At 38.9% G+C, this 26,354-nt stretch overlaps 1 protein-coding gene across 2 annotated transcripts in view; it reads left to right on the top strand.

The window, feature by feature from the left end:
• Positions 1 to 18,782, top strand: part of pdgfd (platelet derived growth factor d) — a 52,955-nt gene extending 34,173 nt beyond the window's left edge. For both annotated transcript variants that reach the window (XM_061046386.1, XM_061046385.1), the window contains exons 4-8: positions 2 to 61; positions 3,840 to 4,047; positions 11,703 to 11,920; positions 14,782 to 17,379; positions 17,438 to 18,782. In XM_061046386.1, the coding sequence (XP_060902369.1) occupies positions 2 to 61; positions 3,840 to 4,047; positions 11,703 to 11,920; positions 14,782 to 14,916 (621 nt within the window). In that variant the 3' untranslated portion in view covers positions 14,917 to 17,379; positions 17,438 to 18,782. The remainder of the gene's footprint in view (position 1; positions 62 to 3,839; positions 4,048 to 11,702; positions 11,921 to 14,781; positions 17,380 to 17,437) is intronic.
• The last annotated feature ends 7,572 nt before the right edge of the window (positions 18,783 to 26,354 follow it).

Below are 26,354 nucleotides of genomic sequence, written 5' to 3'. Positions count from 1 at the left end.
GTATGAGTCCTCTCTGCCTGCATCCAACTCTAACTGGGAGGCTGTCACCATGGCCATGTCGGTAAGTCACACAGACACACACTTGTGAAAAGCCTTTAGTTTTAAAGGAATACAGGTAAGCTCAATCTGAGTTATAATAACACATGCCTAACTTCAAAACAGTTGCCCCATATGAGACTCATACTAACACTGTTCAGATTATGAGTTGACGTGAATTTAGATTAGGGCAAGATGTCAAAGATGCTCAGGTGGACTTGTAGGTTTTCTTTTTATTTTAATTCTGCCAGCTGTGCTGACCAGTCAGTTAAAGCTCATTTCACATCTGACACATGGGGAACATCAAGCATCAACCTTAAAATATGGATCTTGACCATAGACACATCAATCAACATCAACCAATATCTCATTTGCTTTTTCTATAGCAGTGAATTGTATCACATGGTCCTTATCATTCAATTAGTTTTCCCTGTTGACATTGAGCTCAGGGTGTTTATATTTTCCATTAAAACAGTAAAATTGTTACGTGCAAATATGGACTAATGGCTCCTTCATTCAGCTTTCAGCTGTAGCACAAAGTCTGCATCAGTAGATTAAACTCTCTGTTGACATTGAAGTATGTTTTAACTTTTTCCCTGTCAGCTGTAGAGTTGACTGTTCATGCTCAAGTGGACTAATCTGCTACTTGCTAGAGCAGTGATTTCTAGCGTTTAAAAAAAAAGTGTAGGAGGGAAAAAAAACGAGTGTCCTTTCTCACAACAACAATCTGCAAAGAAAGAAGCTCACACAAGAGCTTTAATCATTCTTCGCTCTGTGTGTCACGAAGGAAGGGATGTTTAAAGGAGGGGAGTTCATGTTGAAGAAATAATAGACTAAAAATTAAACAAGATATAATAATAATAATTCATCAGATGATAAAGTTATTAATGTATGAACCTAGATATGGATGGAGTTCGGTGTCAGTTTACACTGGATAGCTTATAACATCAATTAGCAGGAGTGTTGGTTTATTGAGAGAAGATCTTGGACCATCACAAATGAACGACTAGTATAGAAAGAGAACTCAATGCTTGTTGAGGTATTGTTTCAAAATAAAATTTCAGCCATAGACAGATCAATAATAGTCCACTTTCACCTCAAACATCTGATACATTACCATTTACAGTATGGAGATTGTGTCTCCAATTTTCGATGTTGTATTAAGTTGAAACATTTTCCAAGAAAACAGTCTCATGTCGGGCTTCAGGAAGGTAATTCAGTTTTAAGGATAAGCTATATGTTTTCATAGATTGTGTCTTATGTTTCAGGAAATCTATTGGCTTAACTTTAATAACATTCACTTGTCTGTATCCTTCGTTGTATTCTGTTGTCATCTAACTTTCAACCTTCAGACTACTAAATTTATAGGCTATGCGCTGCTTGCTGCATGCTGAGCCAACTGTGTTTACATCGGATTGCACAGATTCTTAGGAGATGAATATTTATGTAAGCTCAACAAATGACATTTCACACTTAAAGTTGCTGACGTGCAGCCTGTTGCTATAATAAGGACTACAAAAGCTTCTGCAATAAACACATCTTTATAAATGATGTTTAAGTGATCGTGTTTCAGAAAACAATGAGATTATAGAACCTTGTTTCAAACTCATTTTGAAAAGAATCCTTCACTTGTTTCAAACTCTGTGTGACGAACTTTAACTATAGATGGAACATTTAATTAGAAGACAGATGCATGTGATATTTAAAGACATGCAGACCTATCTTCTTTCAACTCTGTCATCCCACATGATGTCTTCTTAAACACACTGGAAACAATGGCTACACTAATGAATATAACATATGCTCCATTTGCATAGGCTACTGGATTCCCCCACACAGAATACATTGACACATGCATATACCTGATCTTTTATGCATGAAGCTTGATATGTAAAATGACATGCTTCCTTAGACTAATGTTTTTATAAGAACATCGGTATAATTTGTGCATGCTATTCGTTCAGTGACATGTGTGACCATAATGATTAGTGTGCATCGGGGTGTGTGGAAGTTTTTCTGCATGGATTGATAATGCTAAAACCCGATGTGTGTGTGTGGTTTTTTTGCATGTGTATGGATGGATATGCCAATGCTAAGGCAGATGGGATGTTCATGTACAGATTGTTAGATTCTTCCACGCACATTCAAATGGTGCTCTAAAACACTATCTGCTTTATTTTTTAATCAAAAATACATCAATACATAAATACATGCTTTTATATATACATGAGGATCATCATTTTGTGTGAAACAATTCAAATACACTTCAGGATTATTTTTATTGATAGTGAATTAGAGGAGGTTCCACATTTGGTTTAGCTGTCACACTACATGTTTTTTCATGTGACAACGTTGGCTGGTTTGAGTGATTATGTTTAAATATTGTTATTATATTATTGTATGGTAGCTTTTACAGTCAATGATAACAAATGTGAAGCCTCAGTGGTGTTTAGCCCTGTGTCCACCTTAGCCTTGGTACACTAGTGTAATGATTTAGATATGACAGGAAGGCAAAAAATGAATTGAAATGCTGCATAATGACAGTATTAGTCAACTGTGGTAGTGAGTTTAACCATTTCATTTTTAACATTTTTAATATTTTCTGAGCAGAAAAGCGCTGGCTGTGCGCTCGGGAGCGCTTATATTAAGTGTTTTGTGTCCAACCCTCTATGACAACAGTCTGTTTACTAACGGCCGCTGTATGGCGGACACTGCTCCGTTACTTTTTGCTGTAGCCTAGTTCAGTTCCCGATCAGACAAGGTGAAAAAAGGATGTGGGTACCAGACACAATCCATTTGACCCAACTGTTAGTCAGGGCTTATTATGGCCCTTAATGTGACAAACATAATAGTCCTACATGCTTTAAGAATTTGATTGAATTTTCCTCCTAGCTTCAATTATAGCAGGGAAAGGGGAATAATAATTATCAGGGGTATATGTTGTTGCACCCCATATTGCAAATTATATACATTGCATTAGAGAGCTAAAAACATACAAAGAGAGATAAAGCTCAACTCACTCACTCACTATGTTAGTCATGCAAGATCAATAAATGGAACAAACGAGTAATTACTTGTTGGACTTCTTTGCTATTTGATGTTCTTTTCTCTTAATGCCACTACACAACGACTTTTGCATATACAATGTTTGATTCAAAGTGGTATTTAAAAGCATTGTTGAAAAAAATGATGGCACACTCTGAATAAGTGAAAACACTTAGAGCAGAATGTAGGAATTGAACATCTTATCACAGTGGTTTCATGCTTTGTTCACTGTATCTACTACAAAAGGCTAAAAGAAACAGCTCATTATGTGTTTTAAGAGAAGGCCAAATGTGGGGCTACACTGAAGAGGAAGCCACAGACTAAGATCAGGTCAAGATGTCTCCTTGCAAATCTGTTTTCCATTTCACTAATAGCTCTGTCTGTAATGTTTAGTAGGGATCTCTTAAAGGACTGGATGTGTTAAGAGGATGCTGAGTCAATATGACCTCAGGTGACTGTGGCCTTAATGTCTGTTCTTTCTTCGTGGCAGTGTGGAGGTTATCTGTCGATTTCTCTGATTTTTTTTTCCCAATGAATCCTTGAATATCTTTTCTTTGCTTTATTGAAACAGTTCTGACCTCCCCATCACAGTACAAGATAACATATAGGAACAAATGTGAAATAAAAAACGCACAGCAAACTGATTTACTACGATAGCTCAACATGACTTGTCTCTGCTTGCTTAACAACAACAAAAGTTGGAAAAGGCTCACAATAATAGAGATTTGTCTTTACCTTTTGACCTTTGCTCTCTGCAGGACAGTGGTGCAGGGCAGAGGCCAGTCACAGAGGTTCCTTTCTCATTGGATGATTTGGATCGGACCATAGCAGCCTTTGACACCGTGGAACAGCTTTTCAAATCCCTGAGTCCGGACACCTGGAGACAGGACCTGGACAGCATCTACACTCAAACACACATACATTATAGATCCAGAGCCTATCATCTGGCAAGCAGACATAATAAAGGTAAGATGAACATCATTTTTTAAAAGTTTAAATATCAGTATTATTGTCTCCTTAAAGTTAAAGATGTAGATTAATCCAAACACATTTGTCCCTGTATGACTCGGATTTCAGCACAACTATAACCACTTTCATTTTGCTTTGATTTGTTTGCTGTAAATGGGAGATGTTGGACTGCACCTCAAGACTATGAGTTGTTCAAGATGGTATTTACTGTTCTTCAAAACTATAAATAAAGAGCCCCAAAATTTAAAAACCTTGTGTTTCAAGCACTAGATTTTTGACAAATCTAGGTCCAAATGGAATTGTTGAAGTCAAGACCACACTAACCCAAGACCAAGACATACCTGAGACCAAAGTGCTTCGATTGACATCAAGTCAAGACCAAAACCAAGGCAGGGCGAGACCGAGACAATACCAAGACTACTCATCATCTGATGTGCAGCAGGCGTGTCACTCACTTAGACCGTAACACCTGGAAGGTTGCGGCCGTAACTGGGTGATAAAAATGAAATTATGAATGTAATGAAGTTATTCATTATTTTGGAAAGAGGAGTTTTCCTTCTAATCAATGTAATGGTGTGGAGAAATAGCCTATCAGTTGGGGTCTTGACTGGTCTTGATTTTAAATCTGGAGTCTGCCCAGTCCGAGACCGAGACAAGACTGAGTAAAAATCCTTTCAATTCAGAGACCAGACCAAGACCTTCAAAAATGAGTCAAGACCGGTCTTGAGACCAAGACCAATTTAAAAGTCATAAATTCAAGGGCTCCTGTGCGTGACTAAATACTCGGCTGTGTACACAGATGGCATAAAATATATATGAACACAGAATTTAAAAAAGCTATTCCAAAAAGCTGTATTGTGTTGCCAGATAGTTCAGTGATCAGTTTGTAATGACATAAGAGACATTTTAGCGAATAGATAAAAAAAAAGATGCAAAGTAATTAGAGATGAAAATAATTTTAATTACCGGTATGTCTTGGTTGGAGGGAGAAAGAATAACATCTTTGTTTTATAAAAACATTTATTGGTTTAAGGATGATATGACAAGTAGATTCTCATTAATTTCTATATTTTTGTACATTGTTGTTATTTTTCTATTATAATTCAGAAATATATACCAAACAGATACATTTTTTATTTTAATGAGGAATTTCAAAAGTATATTTTAATTATATGAGGTTGAAATCATGAAGACTTTGACACAAGGGGAAGTTACATGTTGAGTCTGTAAGGTATGCAGAGGGATGAGAGCTCTGACGTACTGACACATTACATTGTGCTGCAACGACCGTGCTGCGTTCACAATATTTTGCTGCAGACTGGTGCAGTCATTGGTAGCTGGTGTAATAGAGGGGAGGGGAGAGCGTGCCGCCTTGTGCTGACCAACAAAGACCCACGCAGCAGGGGGCCAATTCTCACTTATTGGGCTTTTCAGAAAACCCAGTGGTGCAGCTTTTGGGGTTGACAAGGTCTATGACTATCTACTTTGCAGGAAATTATTAATCAGTGCTGTAATTATGTTATTAAGCCCCATTGTTGCCTTATGATCAAATATAGCACAGACAAGGAGTCTTAGGCATTACAAACCAGAAAGAGAAAGATGCCTATTCTACGGAGCCCCTGAAGTACAAAAAAGTAAAATTCATCTTGTGTGCACAAGTTTTATGTCATAAACATGATAATGATAAGATAGATAGTTGATAAGCTTTATATGTTGTCTTGATAATGGTTGATAAAGGTCATTTTATTTTATGCACAAGATAATACCTTGCTTCCACTGTATAAAACATTTTCACTTTTTGGAGCTTAAGGGACGATGCACTACTACCTTCCTCTTAACGTTCACAATCGGAAAGAAATATGTTACCAACAACATTCTGATCATTTGAGGGAGACATACTACTTCCTAAACCTAAAACATATTTATATAGAAAAGGACATATTTTTGCAGCTTTCTGTATTTATGATAGGTCGTTGTGAAAAATTAAATCGACCTATCTTTCTAATGGTGCAACAACAAAACACATTTGGACTAAGTCACTTCATCATTAAATGAGCAGTTTGCCCTCTAGTGGGTCTACTCATGAGTCAGTGAGTTAAGGTGACACTATAGACCAGCAGTTCAGAGCTTTTTTTTTTACCGCGCAGTAAGTGCTGTCAACCTGGAGTTGCTGAGGCAATAAACCCTGCACTTAAGAAGAAATTCTGACACATACACGCTCATTACAAACACGCCACATAATAAGAGATGTGTGTTTCTTATTTATAGACGCATTCGCGCTTGCAACAAACCTGAGTCTCTCTCACCTATCTCGCCTCCACTCTCTCTGTCTTTCTACCTGAGCGCTCTCCTGTTTCAAATATTTGAGCTTGACAGCAAATTAATCTCTATTTATCAGTGAACGCATGTGCTGGGCTGGCTTGAAAAAACTCTGTGTATGGGGGAGTATGTGCATGTTGCAACACTATAGAAAGGTGCATAGGTGCTGCTGCAGGTCTTTGATATACTGTACCAGCGTAGCTCCCTCTAATTGGAAATTCAACCTGTGCAGCAGTGCAGAAATCCGCCTCAGTCAGCAGCTAAGCTTTGTTTTCATTAAGACACACACACACACTCTGTAGCTCACACCCACCTTTGGCAGCATGAAGGACAGTAAGCCTGATCGTAATATTAATTGTGACACTTTTAAGTTCAAGTGACTGAGACATGTGCAGGCGTATATGTTAAAGAGTCCACATAGTACTACAGTAATACATATACCAAAAATGTAATCCTCTGGCCTTGTGTTGAACTTTTATCAGAATATTTTCACATTCCCACATAGACTGATTTAGTTTTTCATGTCGGTGTCTTTGTTTGTCTTTTGTCTCTCACGCTTCATGACAGGATTTCACACCAGTGCTTATTTGAGATGACACTCCTTTTTAAAACGAAACTAGCTCTGTCCATCAAATATGCACACACACCATGTACTCTCAGTGTACACACCTAGCCACTCAAACAGGACCTCTCTCTGTTTCCAGTCATACAGTCTAAATATGCAGCCTTCCCCTGCACACACACCAACACATATCCCTTTGGTTGCCTATGTGTGATGTTATGAAGCAGCGTTGAATGTGCCCATCTGGACTGTTTCTGTCATCAAATATGAAAAAGCACTCGCTAAAAAAAGAATCTGACCGTTTGCCCTTCAGTCAATTCAGAAATGATGGGTTCTCTGTCACCTGTACTTTTGATGACAAAAGGTTACGCAGGAAGAAAATACTCTAGCGGTGTGTAGTGTCATCCTAGAGGATGAGATGATTCTTTAAGCATGATCAGTTATTTCATAAACCAGGGTTGATTATTAATGCAGTTATAATTGTGCCTGTGGCCAAATAGAATATGTTATAATTTAATTTGATGGCAAAGGGAAAAAAACACTTTTTTTCTTTTTAGAACAATCAATTATTAACAAACTGCTCTATGCGTTATTTTGACGATATTGTATGACACATATGTGCTTTAACACAAGTTGCTTTAAAATAAATGTTTGAATTTGAACAATAAACCTGTTATGATGGTCTTGGGCCACACGATACTATATTATAATATTTTCATTGCAGAGTTTTCTTGAATTGACATTTCCAAAAAGTGAAAGTGCCACTTTCAATGTTTGTGCTGAGAAGCAGGAAGCACATTCAGCTGACACACTGACACAGTCACACACACATATCTTATTTTCTTGTCATCTTGCTCAGCAATTTAAAACACGTCTACAAATATCAAGATAAAACATTGAATAGTGCACCCTTTACTTCGCATCACTTTTTCTGCTAAGCTAATGCACATGTCTCCTGCTCTATTCTTAGTCTTTTATTATTATTGTTGTTGTTTATTGCCCCCCCCCCCCCCCCCCCGTGTCATCAATGATAACCCCCACAGTAAGGTTTCTGTTGGCAAACAATTGCTTATTGATTATCAATGCCATTAGGCTTCGCCTGACCCTTAGCACTTCCTTTTGTTTTCTGTTACTCACATTATTGCACATCAAGCAAATTCGTCATTGTTAGAGTATCATGAAGGACATGCAATTCCGAGGGGATTTCTATTGCATGACTGATCTTTATCGTTGCATTGCTGCAGCAAAGCTCAAAATCATGTCAATGCACGCCGATCTCACTCTGCTACTCTGTTTTAGTTCACAGAGGATATTGATCTTGACAGGTCCTTCATTCGTGTATTGGATCGTAAAAGCCTTTTGATTTTCATTGTAGTGAAGAATCCAGCAGTGCCCAAAAAAGTTTCATTTATCTTTATTGCAAATTTATTTGTTGAACCACCTGCGAACTGAGATAAAACATTTCTACCAATGTATTTGTGTACCTGGGTTTGTGTTGGGCTTTAAATAGATCTCACTGTGTAGACTTTTACAAATATATTGTTTTTCTATTTTCAATTTAAAGCATGTCCAATATTTTTGATCACAGGGCTATTGTAGTGTGCACAAAAGACAGCCTATTCTTTTTTTTTCTTTTTTCTACCAAACAAGTTTGAAATAACGATCGGAACATGGCTTTAGGGTGATTTTAAGACACAAATTGATCTAACTTGATTAAAGATGAATGGTTTATCATTAAAGATGGTATTTGTTGCAATTATTAGTCTGTCTGTTAAAGTTAAATACACTGTCAGTGAGTTTATTATAAGTGAACAGCAGAAGTAAAGTAGAATGGATATACTGTTTATTTCCCTTTTGATTCATTTATCTCTCAAACCTAATCCCTTCTTCTCCTTTTTTCACTTTATCTTCATTACCATTTCTGGCATGAACCAGAGTACTTGTTCTTTTTTCTGTTTTCACTGATTTCATCCAATTCTTGACCATCTACCTCCTCGGTCGGGTTAGAAGTCTGAGTCCTTCGCTTTGTGGTTCAGCGCTTTGGCTTTTGATTTGTATTGGGTCTAGATAGAAGCTTGTGATGGCAACATCAAAGAAGTAAATAAAACATGATGTTGATTTTTCTTTTGGTCCTTTGACTTATGTTAAAGCTCAGCGGCTGGTCGTCTCACCTGGACCTCGATCTTTTCTCTTTTGTTGGATCATCTAGTGTAGATGTCTTTTTTGGGGAATGCTTGTCTCCTGGCAGCTGACACAGCTTTGGGATTCATTTCTTCACTCCTTCAAGCTGATAGAAAATACATAAATGTATTCATTGCTGTAAGGCAGTATCAGTTGAAGAAGAGTTGACTTCCTGTAAGAACTGATTCAACTGCTGCTCTAACCCAGTCTTTAGCCCGGGAATGTATTCTTCCTCAGGGTATGGGCTTGCTGGAACGTATTGTTTGTGTCGTGTTTTTGAATGAAGGGAACTGTGTGACATACAGTGACATACAGTACATGAGTTCTTGACTTGAATCCCACAATGCATCACTCTACTAACACTGATTCCTAAGGGGCCATACAGTATGTCAAACTCTTGTTACAGCTATTTTTTTTATTTTTTATTATCAAATGACAAATAAGAATAAAACCACAGTTTGACGTTACAGTGGGACGTGAAAGACATGACTTATACCAATGCAGACCTTATCTGGTTTAAAAAGGCTCAGACCTCCATCATACAGTTTGGTAATGGCCTGATATGGCAACGTCTGACTCCATTCTTTCCTGTCTAAGTCACATAGTGCAGAAGAAACCAATCTTCAGTTTGTTAATTGCCGGGACGGCAGGCCGACCCCTCCCCTCGCGTATAAAAGTTGTTTAATTGAGGGACTAGAGAAAAGAAGAATAACATACTGTACTCACTGCTTAACTGTGTTTCTAGATCACGCTCATTTCAGGTAAATTTACATGCAGTGTGAAGATACGAGCATAATAAAGCTCGCTAGCATTAGCATGCTAACACAACAATGCACCGCGAGTTGTTTTGGTTTCATGCTGGTGCTCAAGGGCGACATCTGCTGGATCAAAAAATCGCATATAAAGCCTTTAACACTATTTTAAGTAGCGTAATGCTCCAATTTTTTAAAATACATTCTTCTTGCACTGTTCATTAAATGTCACAGTGGAATAATAACAGTCTTTTATTTCATATTCTCGTCCTCAGGGACGGAGTGGAAATTAAAAAAAATAAAATCTATCAGTATTTACAGGCAGCTATTACAGGGGAAAACACAGCTTCAAATAAAACGACTGTTGGTGTCAGTTGTACAGGTAGAGCCGGTGTCAAGTGCATAACCTTTTCTATTCTTCAGTGACTACAAACAGATTAAACTGCACTGCAGCCAAGTGAAATAATTACAGTAATTATTTGCTCCTATTTAAAGGTTTTAATGCGTTTTACAGTGATTTCTTTTTCGTAATTGGAGTTACTGAGTATTTAAATCAACTGGTCGCTTCTTCAATTGCCTGGTGCAATTACCACCACTAGTAGGGACAGTTAGGTAATGATTATCCTGCTGGTGATGTCGGATGAAGAGAGCAATCAATCTGCAGGTGGTTGGTGCTTCTTTCTATTTTGTTACTCTGTCATCACCTTTCCTTGTCTTCATTTCCATCCTTCAACCACCTGTGGTTTCTCTGATTTGCTCGCAGGACAAAGAAATGTTCCACAGAGGACAATTCTCTGTCACCTTCACTCTTTCATTTGTCCTTCATGTTCATACTGATGTCCTCAGAAATTCACAAAAAAACATCTTTTAATCTCTTAACAAAATAAAAGCTCACCTGCTACAATTTGTCTTCAGGCTCTCTTGTGCTGGGTCACAATGAAGTTGAGGTCAGTCAGTGGTCTGATGCCAATACTAGTAGATTAATAGAGATACAGACAGATTTTAATCAAGCTACTGATTCCAGCTTTCCTGGTTTTCCCCTATGGACCACTGCTTTAATCCCTTATTTCCCATCAGCTTTTCCAACAGTCCCTTTGGTTCTCCTGAAATTAGTTTTTCAACCATTGAAGCAACCCAATGAACAAAGGCCTACTGTGCACAAACAAGGTAATTTTCACCAGAGTGATGACATGACCAAAGAACGCAGTCAATACTTTCAATCTACAATCAATTATAAGCCCCTGCTTCCTCTTCTGGCCTCAGCTCCCTGTCTCTGCATCTTTGTGTCTCTCCATTATAATCCACTCATCCCTCCATCCCTCCTCTACAGTCAGTTGTTGTTGCTTTTGGACTCATATTTAATAGTCCCTCCATCTTTCTTTCTTTTTTTCAATCACCATTAGGTATGCTTCGCGTAAATCAAAGCCACTATACTAATACTAAACCCTCCCGCAATGATAAAACAAAACAGCTTTTTCTCTCTTAGGAAGCCAATCATATGTTTGTTTTTTATCTTAGTCCTTATAAAAGAATATTATCTGTCCAATAAGTAGCTTAGGAAGTGATGTCTTTACGTGACTGTTCTGCAAAAGCAGATGCCACCGCTTAAAATAAAGAAAAGGTAATATCAGTATTCCACGATAAATGAACAAATGAATAGCTAAGTTGGAATGGATAAAAAAGTATGTCCCATGAAAGTCAAAACATAAATAGACCTGGCACAGTGAACTCTGTAAAATGCAGTCCAAAAACACTTCAGCAAATAGGAAACAAAAACATGAATCCATACAAATAACAACCCTTTTTTTTTTTTTAAACTTATCTTTCCAACTGTCCAGTGGATCTGAACCGTCTGTATGACGACGTCAAGCATTACAGCTGCACTCCTCGGAACTACTCTGTAAACCTGCGCGAGGAGTTGAGAGCGACCAACGCCGTCTTTTTCCCTCGCTGTCTGCTGGTCAAACGCTGTGGAGGAAACTGTGGCTGCGGGACCAACAACTGGAACAATGGCTGCACCTGTCAGGCCTCAAAGTCAACGCTCAAACTACACGAGGTAAGGCTTACAACATGAAGACATGACCGGTGAAAGTAGGATAAAAAACCTTTCATTTCTCCTTGATCTAAAGAAAGAAAGAAAGTGATCTTAGAAAACAGGAAAAAAAAGACAAGGGAAAAACAGGAAGTTTAAAGCATTGCTGGCAAGAATGATAAATCATAAGATACAGTGTTAAACCATATCGTCACTAAGACATGCAGCACACACATACACTGACTACTCTTATGTATAATGCACTTTTTTTTTCAAACCTCATGTGACATTTAGTGCTTAATGTTTGAGAGGGAGGAGATTCACTGCATGACAATTCCCTGCATTTGGGAAACTTTTAATAAAGGCCAAAATAAGTTTTCTTACAGCAAAAAAAAAGCCAAGTATAATGACAGTTCTGCTGTGTTGTATTCATCTAGGTTAAGTGTGTTCTAATGTTTCACATGTTGTTTTGAAGTATTAAAGTGCAGAGGTTAATTTAAAGAGAACATTTTATGTTCATATGAAGGGTGGCTAAATGGGCCAGAACTGCTGCAATGTTCATACAGATTTGCAATAGAACTAATACAAAAGTCCATCCCCAAAAACAGGCTGTAAAAGTCTGAATAGCTTCTGTTGTGATGACTGGAAATTAATTGTTTGTTATAGCATTGTTTGGTTATTATAGAAAGATTTTTATTTACTCATTAGTTGCTGCACCTTTTTTGTTTGCAGAATGTTTAAGGTCTGCTGTAAGGCAGCTTGTTTCTCCTAAAGGAAATGTGTAGGGTCATTGCAGCATTTGCCCTTGTCAACCACCATACATTCCAGTATGAACATGGTGTGTATTTGAAAGGACTTAAAAAGACAGTGAACATGAAATGAATGAGTAAGGTAGAAGGAGAGAGAGAGAGAGAGAGAGAGAGAGAGAGAGAGAGAGAGAGAGAGAGAGAGAGGTGTGCAGAGCCAGGTGCTGCATCAACAATGAAGCAGCAATGCACCAGCAGCCTCACTCTTCACCTCCTGCATCTCTCCTCCATCCTATTCCATGTCTGCCCAGTCTTCTCTTTCCAATCTCTCCACATCTCTAAGTTCTTTGTTAGTATTCCATCTCTCTCTCTCTCTCTTTCTCTCCATTTCACTCTCTTTCACTCTCTTTCCCTCTGTGGGCTTCCATCATTCTTCCATTCCTCCCAATTCCCATTTTCAATTTATCCCTTCGCAATGCACCATTCTTGTTTAAGCCTGTCATTCATTCTTTTCTCTCTCTCTTCTCCCTCCATCTCTTTGTGTCTTTGTTCTTGTTTAGCTTCATTATTGAAAAACGGTCTGCGGGGCTCTCTCTCTGTTTCTCTCTCTCTTTTAAAAATCATACAATGGAAATTTAGACAAAAGTGGGATTTGGATTGTAATTGTTCTATGTGTGTGTATGTCAGTGTCTAGAAGAGCATGAATGAGGTGTGTCTGTGTTTGCATGTATGCGTCCTGCATGTGAGTTCTCATGAGCGTGTTGTTGGCACCCTCTGGGTGTTTTTGTGTTGATGGAATATTTTTCACCCTCCTTCCCCTCCTTTCTGTGCAGGTATTCTTAACTTGTGACTGCTTCCTCCACTGACTAAACTTCTAAAAAAACACTTCATTATTCACAGCATTGTTTCATTGCCGGGAAGTCCTCACATAAATCTTCGGCAGCCTCGCTTCCGCTGAGTTCAGTAGAAAGAAATTCACTGAATCAGTTTTGGAACAATTTGTCCATTTTCACATCACAAGAAGTGTTACCTCTGCACAGCGTGGTAATCTGCAAAACAAAAACAAGAAAAAGTCAGGTAAAGAAAAATACTGAGTTAGTCTCACCTTTTAGTCAACTTTATGTCCATTTGAATGGAATCAGTGACACAGCCTTGTAAGCTGTCTTGGACACACTATCTGGATACATTTGTACAGATACCGATACTTTTTAAAGTCATGCTTAATCATTTTATTGTTGTTGTTGGTATTATGTGTAAGGTTACACAAAGCTGTAGTAAACCTAGCATTACATTTCTTGTTGTAAGAGCAAAAAAATGTATCCAATGAAAATGCATACAAATCAAAATTATTCCAAAGAAATGTATCTGAACTTTGTGCTGGCTTCACATACAAACAGCAAGCAGCAACAACTGTCAGGTTTTCAAATTAAATCTTTTAAACTGAAGTGTAAGAATTGAACTTTTGATCTTATAGAAGGAGCTGTTCCGTCTCGTCTGAACGTATTGACGGAGATGATTTGTGGTCACTTCTAACAGTTCAGTCGGAATTTCTTTAAAGTGAGACAGTGCGAGCTGAGGATGTTTAAAGTGCCCAACAATCTTTGTTGATCAGTAGCGTAGATCGGATATCCGATATGTAGATTACATAAATATCAGACCCAATACCAATATAAGATCAGATCTGTCCCATCTCTATCTGTAATGGTGGATTGTCTTCATTTCCTTTAAAGGCCTGACATACATACAACATACAAGAAAAAAATGATCAATCAATGTTAAATAATACTTAAATTCATGTTTGTTCAGCCCTGATATAATCTGATACAATGTTTCAAAGAACTTTCTTGGAGATTGGCGTTTGCTAATTATTTTTGACACCTTCAACTTGCTTTATTTATTTTTTGCCTAAAATGTTCCTATTTATTTGCTGAACTCCTACAATGCTTTACAATCACAATCACAAATTATGTTCTTAAAAAGGACATTTTCACGACCTTCTCATTCATTTCTCAACATTTCCCTTCACCCTATGTCCCTCCCTCTCTTCTAGGTGCCAATGAGCTGGCACCTAGAGACAATGTCGGCAACAATGAATCATACTTACTTCATCCTCTCTGTGTTATTCCCTCTCTCCTTTAGGTGCTGAAATATGCCCCAGAGGTCACCCTGTATCAGCGCCATCAGAGGTCGCAGGTGCGCTGGGTCATCGATGAGATCTTCCTCACACACCATGAGAAGTGTGAGTGTGCGTGTCCCTCTCAGCCCCCTCGCTGAGACACTCAGACCGACACTTGTATCTGGAACTGTTGGAAAAGTTATCCCCTTTTTGATTTTGCAAAAGACTTAATATTAAAAAAGCACCGCATCAACATGTGCAGCAAAGAAGAAAGTGTCTATCAACAGACAAACTACAACCCTGCATCATACCAACAACACTTATAAGAACCTTCCTATCTATACAGGCCCATTTTGAAATGGGTAAATGTTTTCAGCCAGACACATTTTTTATTTAAGTTTCCTGCAATTTGAAGTCTAAATCTTCCTCAAACAATTTAATTCACTTGAGCATCATAAAGTGTTCTTTCTCTCCAGAAATGTAATATTTGTGTGGGTGCCAACTAGATGAAATGGATTTGAAATTGCTCAAACCACTCTGTGAACTGTTTTTATTCCTATTTCATGTTCTTGTGTTTGAGTGTCTTTGTGTTGTGATAAGACTGTTTCTAGAAACTTCAGGCACGTCTACTGCCAGGAGCGTGCTGAGATGAGCGAATGTGAGACAGAAGGAGAGAGAGAGAGAGAGAGAGAGAGAGAGAGAGGGGGGAAGCCTAAACCAAAGTAAAACTTCATCTTGATGTGAAGTCAGGATTTGTGTACTGTAATTTAACCAGGTAATTAACCCTTTGAGATCAAGATCCTTATCCCAAGGGTGACCTGGCCAACAGGGCAGCAGCACACATCATAATAAACATGATATAATTAAGAGGCTAACCACAACCCACTGGCTCTGAATTGCACACTAACACACATCACAAACTGTTGACGGTTTTACCATTAGGCAAAGGCTGCCAATTGCCTCATGAACCAAGGGACCTCAAGGTGTGTGCGATATATGGTGGCCCAAGATGCCAACTTCCAAGGGGGAAAAAGCGTGAGCCCTGAATGTTTTGATTTCGCTCGGAATATAAAGTAAAATGAAAAATCTACTGCAGGGCTGTCTACTTCGCTGCCTCTTTTCCTCTCCTCCTCTCATTCAGCATCACTTCGCTGCTCCCTCTCACTCACTCACTCTCTCTCTCTCTCACACCGCTTAACATCTCACACGTATGCCCCGACACTAGTTAGCACAGGAGTAGAAGTGACATGTGGAAGGGTAATTATCTTGTGGTAAAAAAAAAAACTCAGTATATTTTGATTGGTCCAAAAATAGTAGTAGGTTAAGATTAAGAAGTTAGACCCTGAAGTAACTTCTCTAAAAATGTCCACTGATAAGATGCACGTTTCTCTTCATATAGTAGTAGGTGATATTGTTTTATTAGCACAACACTACATTGCGATCATAACATGCTTTTTCATGCATAAAAGGAATCAAATGTCTTCATATCCAAATTGCAAATTGTAGTAAAGTAGATCTGAAGGCTGTAAAACATTTCAAATAAATAAATTAAGGGATTACTTTTTGGTAAAATGGCAAGCAATCAATAAGAAAATATGATTTGAGGCAGGAGGGCTGATAATACACCAATAATGTTGTGTTGTTACTCTTTTAAGAGGTAATGAGTGATACTGTGTGTGTGTTACTTTATAGAACACATATATATTTATAGTAATACTGAACATTTGTCTCTGTTCTGTAATTCTGTGTTGTTACCTGAAAATAGATGCCTCAAAATGTTTTGTTCTCTAGCTATAATTGCTCTTAGCAAAATTTGGAAGGTCCTCATATTAATCTTTGCCTGAGGCCTCGAATGACTTGAACCGTCACTGCACACACAATCACTCCGGGTCCACATTCTCTTTTGTTTCTTATGCCCTTTATTTCCACAGCTTTCCTTCTTTCTTTGGCAATCCTGTCGGCATACACCTACACTTCCCTTTGTGCTTCCTTCCATCCATACGCTTGCCGCTCTTTTTCTTTCTTGCTCACTGAGTCTGTCTTCCTCTCTCTTTCTTTCTCCCTTGCCCTTCATCACTGGCTCTCAAACACATCAAAGAATCCTCAGACCAGGCAGCTCGATCGGTCCAAATATTTTGGAACATTTCTGGAATTCCAACTACTAACCGGGATTCTGTGAACACGGATTAAACTGTGATCCTTACACCCTAAATACATAAAAGGGAAAGTGGGAGACTCCACTCGGAAAGAGAGAGAGAGAGAGAGAGAGTTCTTTTAGGGAAGCACGGGCGGCTGACAGAAAAGGGACAATCAAGCCGACTGTTTGTAGATTACCAGCACTCCTAGATGAGAGCGGCGAGAGGACCCACTTTCAGGATCCAGCACATGAAAGATTGCAGCTACTTCAACGGTTTCAATCAGCATGTTCATGAATTCAGCAAGCCTGATTCTTAGTCACCATGTTTTTTTCCTCATGAAAATGTTTATATGAAACTCAGTCTGAATGACTCTGTCTTCAACAGCATTACATCTTAAAAGAGATCTGTAGGAATAAGGGTGATGTTTTTAGTCTCTGATGAAATACAACTGATACTCAGGTATGTTTGTGTGTGTGTGTGTGTGTGTGTGTGTGTGTGTGTGTGTGTGTGTGTGTGTGTGTGCGCATGTGTGTGTGTTCAGGAAGAAGTCTTTTGTATAAGGGGTTGGGGGTGAGAGCTGGCAGCACATACAAGCATGTGACTGTGCATGAAAGTGTGTGTGTGTGTGTGTGTGTGTGTGCATGTGTGTGTGTAGGTAGCAAGTGTATCAAAGCAACAGAGGGCGATTTCAAACTCACTGCTTATCATCTCCACACACATGACCCAGCTGTTAGAAATGAAAGACACTGTCATCTGTCATCTCCCCGTCATCATCGCCTCCCATGAGTCTCCCCCGTCACACGCTCAGGCAGGCTTGCAGGCTGGATTTACACAGAGAAAATGGGATTTTACACACTACTTTTGTTCTTAAGATAGACGAAACAAAGAACGAGTGGACACTGAGACGATTTCATCGTCACGGTGAAACCAGATCAGCTTTGTGCCGCTAGCGCTTTCATGTGGGTGTGTGTACTATAACGTCAAGGCTGTTATTTGACAGGTGCGTAGAGTAAAACGCACTCTTAGATATTAGCAGATTGTGAGTTCGTGCAGTGATGACATTCCATGTGATTTATGCCTATAATTTCCAAACATGAACACACACACACACACACACACACACACAGATGTGTAGAGCGGTTGTTGTCTGTCAAAGATGGCAGCCCTCAATTTTCTTTCAAGCTTTTGCTTTCTGTTTTGTTATCATTCCCTGTTTTTCCATTTTGAGACACAACGATAATCATACAGCACAAACAATTTCACAGATGATACTATAGTAATACGTATAAACTTTACTGCAAATTGTGTAGATACAGTAAGAGCTTTTTATGACTTCTGCTGCCATAAGAAGACGTGTGTGTGTGTGTGTGTGTGTGTGTGTGTGTGTGTGTGTATCCTGTGTCTGCCAGTTTTGTTCGTGTTATCAGCACATTCCATTGTTGCGTGCTCCAAAGTGACATTCCTCTTTTTCCTCATCACTGTTATGTTTTCCCTGCCAGTTCTATTCACTATAACCACATGTACTTCAATGTCCCACCTATAAAGCCGATTTTGTTAGTTTTCAGATTTTCTTTTTTGGGAGGGGGGGAGGGGGTCATTCACTTCAAATTAACATCAAAACCACATTTTGGACCTTTGATAAATTGTCATTGTTTCAGTGAGATGTGTTCACTTCTGATCCTGGGGGTTACTGGGTTTATTCAGCCATGCTTTGTACTCAGACAAAAGTTGTTGGTGTTAGTCTTAACAAAGGCCTGCTTCGCTGTGTTCAGAACAATATTCCTGACAAAACTTCATGCTTTACTTCAATAATTTATTGTGTCTTGTTCTTTTGTTTTATTATACACACCAGCTGGTTGTTCTTGATGAATAAAGTGTTTCTAGCATCGCTGCCTCCAGTGCTTTTTCAACAATGCTTTTCATCAGCTATTTGACTGTAAAGTCTGTGAATGATATGTAAATATTGTTTGTTTGATCACCAGTAGAGTGTAATGGGGAATGTCTTGTGCATTAGTAGATATGTCACATTGGGAAAATAACTCTTTGGAGTAACTAAGAGGGAAATATCTCGGTATAAACAGAGAGAGAGCAAAAAGAAAAAAGTGAAAAAGGTGTTTGGACAGAACAGTGACACCGCTCTGCTGCTGTAACACAGATTCAACTACATAACACTGAGCACACAGGTGACAGTGGAATCCACAAATGTGCTTTAAAGACACACCTAAGTAGTCAGATCAGAAGAGGTCATTTATTGTGACAATCAAAATGTCAACACAGTTTTAAATCTCATCTCAAAACACATTTTTAAACTGACATTTTCTGTTTGATCATTATCCATCCATTAAAAATCCTCTTCACAATGGTTTTACACTCTTCTGTCTTTTTAGTGTTACATTAAATTACACACCAACATGAAGGTTAAGGTGGCCTGATAATTATACTTTATAGCCTGTTTTTACTTTGACTTTCAGTCTAAGTGTATGTGCATGTTATGAATGGTTTTTCAGTTTATATCCATCTTTAGTGAACACAGTGCTGTGACAGGAATGGGTGGAGAAGTCGTAGCATAAACTAAATAAACACGCTGATTTGGGGCACAGATTGCCTGGCTAGACTTTTGTCAATTAATCATTCAATTAATCAGTTTTTTAGTTGTATAGTGCCAATTCATTACAAAATGTTATCTAAAGACATTTCACAAAAGAGCAGATAAAATACCCTAAAAGACTTAACATTAATCCAACAGCACTAAGCAACATTTAGCTAAATTAAAGTGGTAAGAAAAACGTTCCTTTTCACAAGCAGAAACCTCGAGCAGAACCAGACTCATGTTGGACAGCCATCTGCCGAAAGTGTGTCCAGCTGGGAAAATGGGATAGAGGGAGATGCTTAAAGAAAAATATGGATAAAGACCACCAGAGCAACAACAACACGCAACTGTATTCTGTCAGGTTCACCCATGCAAGTTGCCAATGTTTGGTCCATTAACTGCCTCTGGCACAGGAAAATGATACTCAATGTTAAGATCTGGCTTGGTAGTTATTTCAAACTGGACAAAAGCCATCAGTGAGAAAAATACATCTGTATAAATTGGTGGTGGGGGTGGTGGTGGTTGGGCAGAAATATGGGCATTGATACATACGTTATACATTGATACGTTTTTACATCCCATGTGAGGAATGATTTAGATTGGATGGATATAAATTTTTCAGACATGTGTGGGTTAACATTACTGATGGATGCATGGATGGCAGAGTGCGTCATGTGTGTACTTAGGTATAGAAGTGCTTTGGGCTAAAAGCTTTCCTCAGCATGTAAACATATTCATATAGACCATGTTCCACATCTTATTTTACAATGGTAACATGCTATTCGATGACTGTCCTATACAACCAAAGTAGAGATGAGGCTAATGAAAGTGTCATCTGCAAGGATTTGTGTAAACACCATTGTTACCTAATGCTGGTGCAAAATGCAACTTATTGTGAAGAACAAGTTATTTGGATCCATCGGTGGAGCAGTTTGGAGTGTCTTTACCGCATTACAATGCAAGTGTGAGCCCTCTAGAGTGGCCCTTTGTGGAAAAGTCATGGGAAGAAAAAAATAAAAAACAAAATCTGTAATGATAAAGCAGTTAAGACCAAAGTGTTGGGACCTTCACGAAAAAGACATCCCACTAACACGACAATGTAGAAAACATCCATTAAACCTAAGTTTATTTTACTTTAACAGCAGATTTTAGCTGACCCATTTCTCTGCACCCATTTCTCAGTGCAAAGTTGGATGTATCAAGACATCCACAAATATTTGACTTTTTAAATTGTTATATTGTGCATAGTGACCCCTATTAAATGTTAGAGGCTCTGAAATCATTCAAACTCGCACATGAAATAGAGATGTACAAGAATTGAAAAAACTGATCAAACTAGACGTTTTCATCGTATTTTTCATTTCATTCGTGTTCCCTCTGTCCTTTTCTACATCTCTCAAGGCTGCTTCCTGTCCGAGTCGTTGCTGTGGTAACCCGTCCTGTGCCAGTATTGCTACGCACCACACTCACATACAAGCAGCCAGTCATATTACACAGGCTACTAACCCAGTCACAAAACCATATATCCATCCATTTTTATCCTTATTTATCCTTTTGTGAATCAATTCCATGTCGGACTTGTTTTAGAGCTTTTGTAAGAAAAGTGAGAAATGAACAGTAAACAACAGATTTTAGCCTTTTTTTAAGCAAAAGTAAAAGATCAATGAGGAAAACACAGAGTGAAAATAATTAAGACTATGAGTGAAGTTGTGAGGTAAATAGAGAGAGAAAGCCTTTAGGGAAAGACAGATCAGTCAGAGAAAGAGAGAGAGACAGAGAGAAAGAGAGAGAGAGATAGTCGGAGAGAATTTGTAGCCATAATTCCTCCAAAATGTTTTCGCATCATCTTTTACTTTACAAATACACAAACACAGACATACAAAGTGTCAATTTATTTGATTTACAGGTTAGAAAATTGTCTTCTGTATCTTTTTTTTGCATCATGCATTCATTTTAAATGAAAACACCCACGCTCACAAACATACACATCAGTATAAATAATGAGGCCCTTTTAACCTGATTCTGTGTTTCCAGCTGTATTTTTAACATCCCATCAGTCTCTACTCTCTCACTCGTACCCCACGTGAATGTTTGACATTCTTTTTATTGACTTTTCCTCTATTTCTCTCATCGTTCCTGACCCACGATGCTTTCTTTTGTCTTTTTTATCAGGACCATCACCACCCTGCTGTTACCCAGGAAAGCAGGAAATGAAACCATAAAAGATGGAGGGAAACATCTGAGAACCTTTATTCAAACCCCTGTCTTTATATCTCTCTGCTGTCTGCCTCTATCTTCTTATATATTTTATATCCCATTTGTCATTTCCCACTATGCCTGCTCTTTGATGCTGCATACTGTATTTAGGAACAAGGGACTGTCAGTTCTGGTTGGGGCAGCTTTTAGCATACATAATACCTTCCAGTTCTCCCCGTTCTCCTTAAAGTATTTTCAAAACTCTCTATCAATCCTACTTTTCTCTAATGTGAATTTAACCACACATGCGAAAAGTAAGCAACTTGGCTGTGGACATAAAAACAAAGAACTAGTGCTAAGGAATCATGAATTAGAGGAGAAAGCTTCAATCACAATGGAAACACCGACCTGATCATCTGAAACTATGGATGCCGAAAAAATACTAATGATCTTCCATGTCTGCTAAAGGTATGAAGGCTGTCTGATAACAGTTCAAAAATAACAAATCCATATCTCGGGGTGCCGGAGAGCCTATAGGGGGTAATGTTGCTCGCGTATGGTTATGTACAGAGGTTATAGTGGTCATCCCAGCAGCCATTGGTTTTAATCTGACCTTAACCCTTTGTATGTCATCCCCCACAATATTTACACATTATCCGATAATATGTTAATCTTGTAGTAACAGCTTCTCTAGCTGCACCAAAGTGGCCGTGCAAGTTTAAAGAAACTAAAAAATCTTGAACATTAAGGGACTAATGTGGCAAGACTTTTTGTTCTTGGTCTTGGTCAAGACTAACCAATGCTGTTTTCTAAAACTCATTCAGAAGACCTCTGCCTTCTGGATACCCAACTCTATAACTGCATGCTTTGTTTTAGAAAATAAAAGGCCCAGTTCATAGCCAGGAAATAATGGTGAAGTAGCTAATGACAAAGATAACGCATGTCGACTCTCCCAGTCTTTAAGTTGACAGCCTACACACTTTCTCTTGTTTTTTTACATTATAGACTGAGAAGTATAGTTGCTGAATTGGTGTTCAAATGAGGTGTGGTTGTACTTTACTGCCCTAACAACATGTTGTCCCATCAAAAAGTGAGGCAGGAATATTTTTGTAGTGAAATATAGGCAAGAGAATACAAAGCAAAGATGATATAACTAAGGGTGGAGGCTCATCACAGTTAATCAGCCCGGACAGAGGTTAGGACGGACAGGGTTGATGAACTGACTAAAACGACAAACAGACAATTTGAGAAGGTGTTGAACTTGACAGAGAAAGATGGTGCTTGACAGACGGAGTTGGGGGAGACAAATGAAGTGAATTAATAGAGAGAAGCAAACACACAGAGACAGAAAAAGAGAGCCTTAAGACAGAGAGAAGGGGTGTTGAGACACAGACAGACGTGGAAAATCGACACACAGACAGATGATGAGGAGGTGGAGGCGACCTGATGAAGTCATTGAGGCGTGTAGGAAAGAATTGTGAGAATATGATCCACAACTAAGACACGATGGAGCGGGACAGCGCTGCCCCGCGTCACACATAGATGGTTTAGTTCAGCATTCAACTTTTCCATCCACAGAATACTTTTTTTTTTTTGCTCCATAACTCCTCTCATTGCCTCGTCTGCCTGAATCTCAGATGTGTGGAGTTTGTTTATAAATGTGTGGGTGAAAATTTTACATCACCATCTTTTACTTTCCCTTTGACTGATTCTTCCACAGTTTTCTTTTCTTCTCTTCTTTTCGTTACTCACTCGAACACATCCACACACACCATCATTTCTCGGTCCTTCCCGACCTTCAGCACCCCCCCCCCCCCACCTCCTTGTCCCTTGCTCCCATCTTCCCCCTCTTTCACACTACATTATAGAACAGCTTTCATTTAGGTATGAATATTAGATATTTCTTTTGAATAATGGAAAGAGACCGTATGTGAGGAATCTGCAGACATAAGGAGAAAAGGGACAGTGGTAGATGCAGGCCTTCACTCGCACATTTAAAATAGTCCAATAAAAATGACATTCTCGGATCCAAGCGGTTCCATTAAATAAATGATTAACTGTGAGTGCAAGTCGAGAACTGAGCTGTTTGTCTTTCTGTGTGAATTTCTTGACATAATGATTCAAGCAGCAACTACAATTCTTTGAGAAATACTGCAGTGAAATGCTACTGTTTATTCCAACTGACGGTAAAGTTTAGTAATTGTGTTGTGCGTTGTATTTATGGCCCCATGGATGCATGCAACACTGCCGAAAATTCGTGTTTCACATGACTTCAAAAATGTTTATCACAGTTTCTGAAAGTCACGTTTTGGGAAATTGCTCTTATAGCAGCATTATATTGAGAGAGAGAGAGAGAGAGAGAGAGAGAGAGAGAGAGAGAGAGAGAGAGAGAGCAGGGCATAGGGATCAGAGGAAGAAAGGAAGAGAGACGGTGCAGGAAGAAACAAATAACACGAGCCCTGAGGTGCTGGAGTCACTTTAATTTGATGGAGCTGATTCACTGCTGTGTCCGTGTGAATGTGTGTGTGTGTGTGTGTGTGTGTGTGTGTGTGTGTGTGTGTGTGTGTGTGTGTGTGTAGGAAGGCATTAGCAGTAAAAGAGTTTGTTCTGGCAGTGCGGGAACCTCATGGCGCACTTTATTCTTACAGGCTATTCAATTACCTGAATTACCTGGTGCACAAGCTTAAAGAGCTTACCTACACACACGCACGAGCACATACACACACACTCTTTCTTTCCCTCTCTTGTAGCAAACAGAGTATGCATACATAAACACACTAAACACACATAGGGCCATACAGACATACACACAAACAACACAGCAAACACCTGCTAAAAAAAAACACTGCAAACAACAAGACAGAAAAACACAGATTTGAGTCACATTTAAATAAGATTAAGAGCTTTGCCCAAGCGACATATTTGGGTGTGCTTTGTGAAACTGCTGGATCTTCTCTTGCACGCACGCACACACACACCTCATATAATTGGATAGCAGTTTAGTGGATGTTGAGTCATAGCTATGAGTGGCAAAGCAAGCACGATTCCTGTTCATTCCATGTGGTTTGATTCCACTTATATCAACAGGAAATTCAATTTCTTCACTCGACTAACCTTACATGCCCGTCTCCAAACCCTTCTTCACACTCTCCTACATCAATTCATCACATCATCCCATTACTGCTTAACATTGGCTAGATATTAAAAACATGCTGCGACACATAACTTCATACATAAATCATACACTGTGCACCCTGTTAACATTGCCACAGTGACGTCACTCTTTGAAGTCTCAAATGTGCATATGAAGCCTAGAAATCGGCAACTGGCCACCACCATGGTGGGGGGAGGGGGGAGGGGGGTTCTGGATACAGAAGTGACACAGAGAGGAGCTGAGGTAGGGATCAGGAAGATATCAGAGCTAAACAGTCTACACCTGTGGTTAATCCATTAGCAGGCGAATGAGCCGCTTCACCCTCTTGTTTTCTACAGCATTAGTTACTGTATAAGTCATGGAGGCTGAATCCAGCTGTTTATTCATCAGAATACAGAAGCTAAGAGCTCTTTCAACGTTGCCCCACTAACATGCAAGAATCTCTGGTGAGAGAGCGTTGGGTGACCGAGTGCTACGTAACTTGTATACAACTGTTATCTCTGTGGGGAAAAGCCAACATCGATCCTGACTCTTTTGTATTTGCAAACAAATGAATCAATGATTTAAACTGAATGAGCTAACAAGCCAGGCATGCTGAGGGCAGTATACATGTCACTTATTGCAAAATTTAAATACCACAATACTATCATTTCTTTCACTGAAAAAGCTTTAGCCAAGACTTCTTGGCCAGTTTGTGTCATAAACCGCAAAGAAACCCTACATGGACGTGAGATTAATTTCAGTGACTGAATTGTATGAGTTGATGGCTAACACAAAGCCTGCAGTATGCACCCGTCACTCAGAGGCATTGGTTCCCGACCAAAGGTATAAGTGGGGGCGGGAGGCTCTGTGTGCACTGACGGGAACTTTATACAAAGGTCTTTTGGTAAGAAAAAGTGTGTAGGCATATTCTGATTTCATAATATAAAAAAATAACATAAAATCTTTGTTCATTTTCTGTATAACTCTTTTCTTATAAGTAGGGGGGGGGGGGGGGGGTACTCTAAGTAAAAGGTTTGGAACCACTGCTCAAAGGGATCACAGCCAATGAACATACCCCCTATAAAAAGTCATGTTGTTAAATGAAAACTATAGATCAAAAAACAATCTTGCTCCGCATTAATGATTATTTCACCTTGTCCTAAAATGACCCACACTCAAATGTTTTTCAGATATACCCAAACAAATGATATTGGTCAAATAGATGTGTTTGACTCACAGAATAAACGTGCTCTAGGTGACTGGTACTAAGTCCTCTCAAAATGAACAGGGATTCAACATCTGCACTATTTTTTCTCTACACATGAGTAGCACAGTTTTATTGCATTTAAATGTACTACATTTAAATGTACTAAATGAATCCTAGAGACTTAAAGGAATGTGTGTATCAGATCTGGGGGTTATTGTAGTTTTACAAACTGGGAGGGATGCAGAGAGAACATAGAACCGTGCACTCTGGTCCTCCCGCGTGCTGTGAGGAAATAATGGCGACATAATTACCTGCTGCCTTCCACACAG

This window comes from Labrus mixtus, chromosome 9 (genome assembly GCF_963584025.1).
Source record: "Labrus mixtus chromosome 9, fLabMix1.1, whole genome shotgun sequence".
NCBI lineage: Eukaryota > Metazoa > Chordata > Actinopteri > Labriformes > Labridae > Labrus > Labrus mixtus.
Note: the sequence above shows the minus strand (reverse complement) of the source record. Positions and strands in the feature narration are given on the sequence as shown.